This window comes from Prionailurus bengalensis, chromosome B4 (genome assembly GCF_016509475.1).
Source record: "Prionailurus bengalensis isolate Pbe53 chromosome B4, Fcat_Pben_1.1_paternal_pri, whole genome shotgun sequence".
Lineage (NCBI taxonomy): Eukaryota > Metazoa > Chordata > Mammalia > Carnivora > Felidae > Prionailurus > Prionailurus bengalensis.
Window position 1 is genome coordinate 82423699 of NC_057358.1, and position 10700 is coordinate 82434398.

At 43.2% G+C, this 10700-nt stretch overlaps 1 protein-coding gene across 1 annotated transcript; it reads left to right on the forward strand.

Moving 5' to 3' along the window:
- The first annotated feature begins 1694 nt into the window (after positions 1-1694).
- RPS26 (ribosomal protein S26) lies at positions 1695-3593 on the forward strand. Its single transcript, XM_043564392.1, has 4 exons — positions 1695-1827; positions 2093-2270; positions 3043-3173; positions 3486-3593. Exons 1-4 carry the CDS (start codon positions 1825-1827, stop codon positions 3519-3521), a joined length of 348 nt encoding a protein of 115 aa, XP_043420327.1. The 5' UTR covers positions 1695-1824; the 3' UTR covers positions 3522-3593.
- The last annotated feature ends 7107 nt before the right edge of the window (positions 3594-10700 follow it).

Genomic DNA, 10700 nt, shown 5'->3' on the forward strand with positions numbered 1-10700 from the left:
TGTGTAACTCCAAAGTCTGTGTCCATACCTTTATGCCAGGGAATGCAGCCACTGAAACTCCTAGGTTATAAAAATCCAAAGAAAAGCCAAGATAGGAACATTAACTTGATTCTTAAATCTTAACTATTTTCTGTCCCCTTCACGCTGCACTTTTTTCTGTTTTATCTCACTGCCAATCCATACACTAACATCTGCCTTCTGTTTTCCATGAGACTATATTGAAGTGAAAATTGAAGACACTTCCATCTAAAGTCTATCATTTTCTGTGCCTCATTAAAACTAACAAATTCAAAATTGGGAGAGACCATGAATATAGTTGTTCTGAATCCAAAACAAAGTTAGAAAATAAATTTTAACCCCAATAAATTGGATTAGAGATTAAAAGAAACTGAAAGAAAAGAAAAAAACAAAACACGATGGGTTTCTTTTGAGAGAAAGTAACTGGTGTTCAGACTCCAGAATGATTCATGAATGAATTGTGGATCTCCATCTGTACCATTTGGGTCTGAATTCTGGGAGGTCCACTTGACACTCTAATTTTTTTCATATTTGGAGACAACTGGGTGGTTGGCCGCCCATGGATAGCATTCCGGCTCAAAGCTGAAGACTTTCTGAAGACTCTTCAGAGGTAATTGGAACTTATATGAATGAAAGTATGTTTCAACCATAGGCCAAACTCATCACGGGAGTGATGAAATCACTTCAGTGGGGCTTGGTCAACATTTATTAAAGCAAAGTATAAAATAGAACATATCATTGCACCTTACGTCCTAAGGCAAGTACTGTTTCATGAAGTCTGTGTTTGCGTTTTGTAGGTTTGTGTATTTGTGTTTGTGTTTGTATTAAGTACCAACGTAAAATATATTTCTACTATGGGTGGAATCAAAATTGTTGAAGTTACTGTTCCAGACTATATACCAGCATCCATTTTTTGTTGTTGTTAGGTGGGAGGCAGCATAGTGGAATGGAGCCAGGACACCACCTACTAACTCTGTGACTTTTCGGCAACCTCAGTTTTAACGGCTCTACACCTCAGTTTTTCAATCTGCCAAGTGAGGATAATAATAGTACCTCCCTTATAGGTTTGTTGAAGGTAAAATGAGTTAATATTTATAAAGCGCTTACTACAGCGCTTGACACTATGCTAACAGGATCCAGGGATTTTTTTTTTAAGTGAATAAAAAACAGCCCTAACACCCACGTACTTCCCAACGGCCCTTCAAAGGGTTTTGTCCGTATTGGAAGGAAGAATTAACAAAACGTTTTGTTCCCCAACCCACTCCCGTCCTCCGTTTCTCAATCCCACACCAAGTACTATGACTGTCAGAGAAATAAGCCGAGAGCGTCCCCCGGTGGCGTAGCTCCGCTTTCGTTCTAAGTGGTCGCAGCCAAGGGCCTGCCACCTTCGCACTACAACTCCCATGCATCCCGCCAACTCTGACCTTTAATAGTACGGTTTGTGGTCTAGCCCCGGGCAATATCTGCGTATAGCGTCGCAAAAACCGGATAATTACAACGCCCAGAATTGCTTCCGGGATAGGGTGCCGTGGTGCTTGGTGGGAGACGTATAACCCTAATTTTCTTCCGCCAGCTGGTTAAATAGTCCCATGGTCACTGTCTGCCACGGATAACTAAGCTCGAGAAACGCCTTTCTACCCTAGATTGCAGCGTAAACGCGGGATAATAAAGAAAGTTTGAGTAAAGTGGGTGGCCGTTCTTGGTATGTGTCTCCTAAATAGTCTTCCTGTGTGAGCGGAGGGATTTCGTGCTATATAAAAGAGCCGGGCTGAGCTCAACGTCCTCTCTCGGGGTCTCGTTTCCAAGATGGTGAGTAGTGGCGCGTGGTGAGTGCGGGTGTCCTGGTGAGGACCGAGAAGAGCAGATTTGGGGGGGTTGGGGATTTCAAAACCTGGGCCATGGTGGGGAGGACACAGAGTGTGTATATTTGTTCCGAACTTGGAGGGATTTGCGGACGGACTGAAGGTCTCAGTGGAGCCTTTTTAGGGGCTGCCGGCGAGGATTGAAGCTAGTAGGAGGCTAAGGTTGGGAAAGTTGCGTTCCCTTTATAATAAAGACCTTCATTCTGATGCAGACCAAGAAAAGAAGGAACAATGGTCGTGCCAAAAAAGGCCGCGGCCACGTGCAGCCTATTCGCTGCACCAACTGTGCCCGTTGCGTCCCCAAGGATAAGGCCATTAAGAAGTTCGTTATCCGGAACATAGTAGAGGCCGCCGCGGTCAGGGACATTTCTGAAGCGAGTGTCTTCGACGGTGAGTGAGCTCTTGGTGCAGCCCTTCCCCACTTGCAGGCTCTTTTCGTCGGCGCGTTTCTGCCGCGTCCCAGGTACCTTCTATGCACATTTAGAACTGTTGACGGTTAACAGAGAACGGTATTTTTATTATGCATTGTTCTTTTTTTTTGTTTGTTTTTTGGGTTTTTTTTTCACCCTTGACTGGGCGGTGTCTTTTATAATAGTGCAGTCTTTGTGGGTCATCGTTTGTGGCTCTTCAGAGAGTGAGATTCTAATGTGATAAATGTAGCAACCTTCACGGATTGTTGAAGAACGTTTGAATACTTACGAAAATGTACAGACTAAGTCTTTTGAATAATGTTTCAAGAATGAAGGTAGTCTCATTTGGTCAAAGGTAGACTTTTTGTAGCAATAGGCTTCCTGTGGTTTTGGTCACTTTTTCTTACAACAAATTAGTCTTCCTAGGGAAGGAAAAGGGTCCCAAGGGACAGACAGTGGGATTGGTGCAACTGTTGAAGGAACTGGATTGATTCTCTGTTTATTACATGTAGGCTGTGGATTTGGTACCCATGATGACAAGATGGGTTAGTGTAGGGGTCCGGGAGTGTTCATTTGTGAAAATGCAGGTGTGTTAAATTATCAGAAACTGAACAGTTGCTTTCCAAGTGCAATTTTGTAGCTATGCATGAGAGACACTTAACTCTTTGTTTTTAACTGATAGAATGAAGGAGAGAACAAGTGCAAAGTGGGTATGATATCTACTGTTATGCCTCTTATTTTCTGTCTCTTAGCCTATGTGCTTCCCAAGCTGTATGTGAAACTGCATTACTGTGTGAGTTGTGCCATTCACAGCAAGGTAGTCAGGAATCGCTCTCGTGAAGCACGGAAGGACCGAACACCACCACCCAGATTTAGACCTGCCGTAAGTATCCTGAAAAAGATGTGGGAGGCAGAAGGGTGATGGACAGAAGATAATATGAAGATCCAGGGAATATCAAATTAAGCCCTAAGTAGGTATGGTAGATGTAAAACGTCTGCTTTTGAAGTCTCTTCTGAAGAAGAACTGTTAGAGTCCCTTTCCGGTGGAGTAATGTGAATGGTGCACACCTACCAGTTTTCCTTGTATCTATGGCCCAAGTGCATTGTCAGTGCTGGGAGGGTAGTTGTCAAGTTCTTTGAGGGGATATTCTTTGATGTTTTTAAAATTTATTCTTTGTTTTTTTCCCCTCCCCAGGGTGCTGCCCCACGACCTCCACCAAAGCCTATGTAAAGAGTTAAGTCCTTAAGGATTGAAGAAAAACTGTTCTCTGGAAAAATAAAATAAAACAGAGATTGTACTTTATAAATAGCATGTTGAGTGTATCTGTTGTCAGAGTGGGAGTTGTATGTGTCACAAGTACTGTAATTACTTTCCATTCAAGTGTGGAGTGCTACATGGTCTTTTCATGGGGGAGAGAGTTTATCCATGTAAGTAAAACCTTAACTTGGTTTCTTTTGTATTTGTATCCTGGGCCTCCCCAACTTGCATAGCATTGTGGGGGGTGGGGGTAGGGTTAAAGGTACCTCTGGGTGTTAAGTCAATGCCACCATGCCTAATGGATTAAGTTGGTGTCTTAAAAACGGGTGACGAGGGGTGCCCTGTCTAGGTGGCTCAGTCAGTGGCGTCTGACTCCGTTTCGGCTCAGGTCATGATCTCGTGTTTCGTGAGTTTGAGCCCTGCATCAGGCTCAGCACTGCTGGTGCCGAGCCTACTTGGGATTCTCTCCCTGTTTTCCCCTCCCTTGTTCACAGGTGCTCACTCTCTTTCTCTCTCATAGGATAAGGAACTAGGAGGGTAAGGGAAAACTTGAGTGAGGAGTACATCAGGAGATGCTTTAGACTAAGGTTGTGTTTACCTCTAATGGGGGACATAAAGACTTTAACAGGAAGTACATAACTTGGATAGCTTTTCAGAGGATCTGTATTTCAGATGCTTTATAAAATTAACCTTTTTTGGGATTGGTCTGCTGCTGGGCTTGTTTTTGGCCAGGTTTCACCTTTCTATGGTGTATTTCTCTGTGGAGTAAAGATGTGCAGGATACCAGAAGCATTCCTGGGAAGCATTCCTGGGATTCTCTTCCCACAAGAGAAAAGAATTTCCATACAAAGTATGGAAGAAAGCCGTATTTTACTTTGTGTGTCAGTGGGTCGTTTTTTCTGGAGTTCAGAAATTAGAAAGTTAACTAGCTATGAGTATATATGTTTGAAAAATCCATTTGGGAGTGGGTTGATAATGACTGGTTTAGCTAGTTAGGTTATATGATTATTTTCCGCCTCAAACTGAACTAAACCTGTAGTTTGGAAGTTTTGATTAAAATAACACATTTTGGGCACCTGGCTGGCTCAGCCACTGGAGCATGCGACTCTTGATCTTGGGGTTGTGAATTCAAGCCCCACATTCATATGGAGATCACAAGTTTAATTGATTTATTTTGAGATGGCATGTGTAGAATGGTGAGAGAATCCCAGGCAAGCTCTGCACTGTCAGCACAGAGCCCAATGCAGGGCTCGAACTGTGAGATCATGACCTAAACTGAAATCAAGAATGGGACACTTAACCAACTGAGCTACCCAGGCGCCCCACTTAGAAACCTTTCTTTTTTTTTTAAGTTTTATTTTGAGAGCATGCCAGTAGGGAAAGGAGAGCCAAGAATCCCAAGCAGGCTCTGCACAGTGCAGATGCAGGGCTCAAACTCCCTGAAAGGTGAGATCATGACCAGAGCCAAAGAGTTGGATGTTTAACCCACTGAGCAATGCAGTGGCTTTTTTTAAGATTATATATTTATTAATGTTAGTTTTGGGGGAAAGTTTGCACACAAGCTGAGAAGGGGCAGAGAGAAAATCTCAAGCAGGCTCTGTTCTGTCAGCAACAGAGCCTGATGCAAGGCTCAGACCCGTGACCCAAGCTAAAATCCAAGAGTCGCTCAACTGAGCCACCCAGACACCCTGCTGTTTATATTTATTTAGCACACACGTGATCAGGGGAGGAACAGAGAAGTGGGGAGAATTAGAAGCCAGCTCTGCACTGTCAGCACAGAGCTGGATGCAGGGCTCCAACCCAGAAACCAGGAGATCATGACCTAAGCTGAAATCAAGAGTCGGATACTTAATCAACTAAGCCACGCAGGCACCCCAGAGGTAACCCTGTTAATTGAATTCTTCAACTGGGGAAAAAACCCAGAAACTGCTGACTCCCAACTTTGCTCATGGTCAGCATACCAATGCATATGCTGAAATAGCAGTGGCAAATGCTGAATTTGTCAGAACAATGTAGATAAGAATATCTGCATCCTTTGGGGAGGCCCACGATACCGTCTGTTCTTTGTTCCTGTAGGCCCTTTACACCAAAGGTAAACACTGGATAGAACACTGAGGTAAAAATGGATGCTAAACTGGTGCTCTAAAACCGTAGCTTGTCCAGTAATGCCAGGTTCAGATAGTAAATCAAAGCCATATAACTACTCCCAGGATTTTTCTTGAAATATGGATAGGCTCAGCCTTTTTTTTTTTTTCAGAGTAGGTTTTAACTGAGTTTTGCAGAACTGGGAGTTTAAATGTTGATTTGTGCTTTTTTTTTTTTTTTTAAGATTTTATTTTATTTTTTTAATGTTTTAATGTTTATTCATTTTTGAGAGAGAGTGAGACAGAGCGCGAGTCGGGGAGGGGCAGAGAGAGGGGGAGACACAGAATCTGAAACAGGCTCCAGGCTCTGAGCTGTCAGCACAGAGCCCGACGCGGGACTCGAACTCAACGGACTGTGTGATCATGACCCGAGCTGAAGTCAGATGCTCAACCGACTGAGCCGCCCAGGCGCCCCTAAGATTTTATTTTTAAGTAATCTACAACAACTTGGGGCTCAAACCCACAACGCTTTAAGATCTAGAGTAACCTTACCAAGCCATTTAGGTGCCCCTGATTTGTGCATTCTTGGTGTGTGTGTGCGCACACACGCGCGCACATGCATACATTCTTAAAAAGTATGAACCTGCGGCACCTGGCTGGCTCAGTCAGTACAGTGTGCAACTCTTGATCTTGGGGTTGAAAATCCAAGCTCCGTGTTGGAAGTATAGGTTACTTAAAATCTTAAAAAATACACAATGATCTGTCTCCAGGGATTGTACATTCCAGAGCCTAACCGGACTATGAATAGGTTTAGCAATTTCTCTACTTGCAGATAATCTCAAATTCATTGAAATTTTGGAGTGCCAGAGATGACTGATAAAAAAGCTTTTCGGGGCGCCTGGGTGGCTCAGTCGGTTAAGCATCCGACTTTGGCTCAGGTCATGACCTCACGGTCTGTGAGTTCGAGCCCCGCGTCGGGCTCTGTGCTGACAGCTCAGAGCCTGGAGCCTGCTTCAGATTCTGTGTCTCCCTCTCTCTCTGACCCTCCCCTGTTCATGCTCTGTCTCTCTGTCTCAAAAATAAATAAACATTAAAAAAATTAAAAAAAAAAAAAAAAAAAAAAAAAAAGCTTTTCATGTGCTTCAGGCCCTACAATAGCCCCATTCCACCTCCCAACCCAACACCCGTTGCAAATAATTCAAATTCACGCCTTGTCTGGTGGACAATCAGGTTATCGCTCCCATGTATGGGAAAGATCACATGCTGTGCCACCAGAAGTGACCCACAAGTCAGCTTAAGGTTCTCCAGATGTTGACAGCAAAATGAACAGCCTGCTGTGCTTAAGCTATTGTGGACTAAAGTTGTAGCAGTTGGTTGCAAAAAAGGTGGTAGAGTCATCTGAGTCCCCACCTCCCACTCCCATCTAGTTTGAGTGGACTTATTTTTGAAGAAGAGAGAGTGTGAGCAAGGGAGGGGCAGAGAGACAAATCTGAAGCAGGCTACAGGCTCTGAGCTGTCAACACAGAGCCTGATGTGGGGTGTGAGATCATGACCTGAGCCAAAGTCAGTGCTTAACCAACTGAACCACCCAAGTGCCCCCCTAACACTTATGATGTATCCTCTAGTCTCCATTTGTAAAGTATTCAAGCCAGGTAGAGGTCTCTGGGATATTCCAGTCTTTGGTTCTTTTCTTTAGTTTATACATTTAGCTTATTCTTTCAGTAACTATTAGGTATAGAGGAGTGTCTACTTCATCTGCATCAACAAGCTAATAGGCTTGTCAAAGGAAGCTGAACCAGCGGATGAAAGAACAGGCTAGAATCTAGATTCACTCATTCAGTAAATGTTACTTGCTGATATGCTTGGCACTTTGTTTCTCAGGCCAAGTCCCCCACATTAAACAGAGCTGTCTGGTTAAGAACCCAAGAGTGGACTCTTAGATGTGAATCTTCTGCTTCTAGCTCTGTGACCTTGAATGAGTTACCTAACCTTTCCGATTTTCTTTTCTTTTCTTTTTTTAAGTGGGCTCCATGCCCAACCCACAACCCTGAGATCAAGTCATAAGCTCTACCAACTGAGTGCCAGCCAGGCACTCCTCTCTAATTTTCTAGTTTTTAGGTGGCCATTTTTTATTATTATTATTAATTTATTTTGAGAGAGAGGAAGAGGGAGCATTCCAAGCAGGTTCTGACAGAGCCCAATGTGGGGCTCCAACACAGGAAAGGTGAGATCATAACCTGAGCCAAAACCAAAAGTCATGCTTAAAACCTGCTGAGCCACCCAGGCGCCCCCACGTGGTCATTCTTATTTCATAGTATTTTTGTGAGGCTTAAGTGATACAAAACATTTATTCAAGAAATACTGTGTTAAGTTTATTTATTTTTGAGAGCAAGAAAGTGTGAGTAGGGGAGGGGCAGTGAGAGAGGGAGAGGAAGAGAGAGAATCCCAAGCAGGCTCTACACTATTAGCGCAGACCTGACACAGAGCTCGAACTCCTGAATCATGAGACCATGACCTGAGCTGAAACCAAGTCAGAAAGAAATATTTTTTAAAAATGGAAAAAAAGGGAGCACCTGGGTGGCTCAGTTAAGGGTTTGACTTTGGCTCAGGTTATGATCTCACATTCGTGGGTTTGAGGCCTACATCAGGCTTTGTGCTGACAGTTCAGAGCCCGGAGCCTACTTCAGATTGTGTCTCTGTCTCTCTCTGCCCCTCCCCTGCTCACACTCTGTCTGTCTCTCTATCAAAAATAAAACATTAAAAACTTTTTTTAAAGAGGGAAAAAAAATATTGAGTATCTACTATGTGCCAGCCATCTAAGTTTTATATAAATGGCCTTATACTGATAAGGTTGATAGATAACATTTGATCAAAAAACTGAAGAAAGTGAAAGCAAGCCATTTGAATAAATGGGAAAGAGCTTACTAGCAGAGGGAATACCAAGTGTAAATGTCTTCAGGAAACTATGCTTGGCATGTCACAGAAAAAGCAAAGCAATCTGGCTATATTCAAGTGAACTAGGGAGAAGTGGTTTAGATATATAATACTTTATATGAAATCCTTAAGACCTTACTTGTTTTGGAATTGATTTTTACTTTAGAACAGTAATATAGAGCATATACTATTTAATATATAACATCCTTAGAGGGATCTGGAGCAGCACCCAGGATAAAACACATTACTATTTCTGCAGCACAATGCAAGAACAGTCATGTAAATTACCCAACATGAGTTTCGTGTCAGGTTTTTTGCCATATGCGTTCCAAAAATCTTTGGTTTAGAGCTGTTTTATTTGTCAACTTCAGATAAGAGATTGTGTATCGGGGTTCCTGGGTGGCCCAGTTGGTTAAGTGACCGACTCTTGGTTTCTACTCAAGTCATCGTCTCACAGTTCATGAGTTCAAGCCCTGCGTCGGGCTCTGAGCTAATGGCATGGAGCCTGCTTGAGAGTCTGTCTCTCTCTCTCTGCCCCTCCCCTGCTTGTTCTCTCTTTCAAAATAAAATAATATTAAAAAAATTATGTATCTACCTATGGTATACAAAGTTAGATCATGTGGGTCCTTATAGGCCCTGGACTTCACTCAAAATGTGATGGCAAACAATGAAATACTACTTCACACCCACTAAGATGGCTATAATAAAAAAGACAATAACAATGTGTGACAAAGTTGGAACCCTTGTACACTACTGGTGGGAATGTGAAATGGTAGAGACACTTTGGGACACAGCCCTCAAAAAGTTAAATTTACCATATGACCAAGGTATTCCATTCCTAAGTATATACCCAAGAAAACTGGAAATATATATTCACACAAAAACTTATACATGAAATGTTCATAGCAGCATTATTCATAGCCAAAAAGTAGAAACAACCAGGGTTCCTGACTGGTTCAGTTGGTAGAGTATACAATTCTTTTTTTTTTTTTTTTTTTTTTTTTATATTTTATTTTTTTTTTTTTTAAATTTTTTTTTTTTCAACGTTTATTTATTTTTGGGACAGAGAGAGACAGAGCATGAACGGGGGAGGGGCAGAGAGAGAGGGAGACACAGAATCGGAAACAGGCTCCAGGCTCTGAGCCATCAGCCCAGAGCCTGACGCGGGGCTCGAACTCCCAGACCGCGAGATCGTGACCTGGCTGAAGTCGGTCGCTTAACCGACTGCGCCACCCAGGCGCCCCTACAATTCTTGATAATGAGTTCAAGCCCCACATTGGGTGTGGAGCCTACTTAAAAATTTTAAAAATAAGTAAGTAAATACAAAAGGGGTGCCTGGGTGGCTCGGTTGACCATCTGACTGCAGCTCAGGTCATGACCTCACAGTTCATAAGTTCAAGCCCCTCCTAGGACTCTGTGCTGACAGGGCAGAGCCCACTTCGGATCCTCTGTCCCTTTCTCTGTCTGTCCCTCCCCAGCCTGTGCTCTCTCAAAAATAAACATTAATAGGGGCGCCTGGGTGGCGCAGTCGGTTAAGCGTCCGACTTCAGCCAGGTCACGATCTCCCGGTCCGGGAGTTCGAGCCCCGCGTCAGGCTCTGGGCTGATGGCTCGGAGCCTGGAGCCTGTTTCCGCTTCTGTGTCTCCCTCTCTCTCTGCCCCTCCCCCGTTCATGCTCTGTCTCTCTCTGTCCCAAAAATAAATAAACGTTGAAAAAAAAATTTAAAAAAAAATAAACATTAATAAAAAAAAAAGTAGAAACAATCAAAATGTTCATTAACTTGTGAATGGATAAATAAAATATAGTATGTCCATACAAAGGAATATTTGGCCATAAAAAGGAATGGAGTGCTGCTATGTGCCACATTGATGAACCCTGGAAACATGCTAAGTGAAAGAAACTAGTCATAAAAGACCACATGTTGTATGAGGGTGCCTGGGTGGCCCAGTTGGTTAAGCATCTGACTTGGCTCAGGTCATCTCACGATTCATGAGTTCAAGTCCTGCGTGGTGTGAGCCCCACTTCTCTCTCCCCCAGCCTCTCAGCCCCACACTCACTTGTACCCTCTCTCAAAATCAAAACAAAAAACACATGTTGTATGATTCTATTTACATGAAATGCCCAGAATAGGCCA

What these genes read in the sequence shown, in the direction of transcription:
- RPS26 (XM_043564392.1), top strand. An exon ending in TGAAGCGAGTGTCTTCGACG is followed by an intron (nt 2,271 to 3,042) that starts GTGAGTGAGCTC and finishes TCTGTCTCTTAG; the next exon opens with CCTATGTGCTTCCCAAGCTG. An exon ending in CACCCAGATTTAGACCTGCC is followed by an intron (nt 3,174 to 3,485) that starts GTAAGTATCCTG and finishes TCCCCTCCCCAG; the next exon opens with GGTGCTGCCCCACGACCTCC.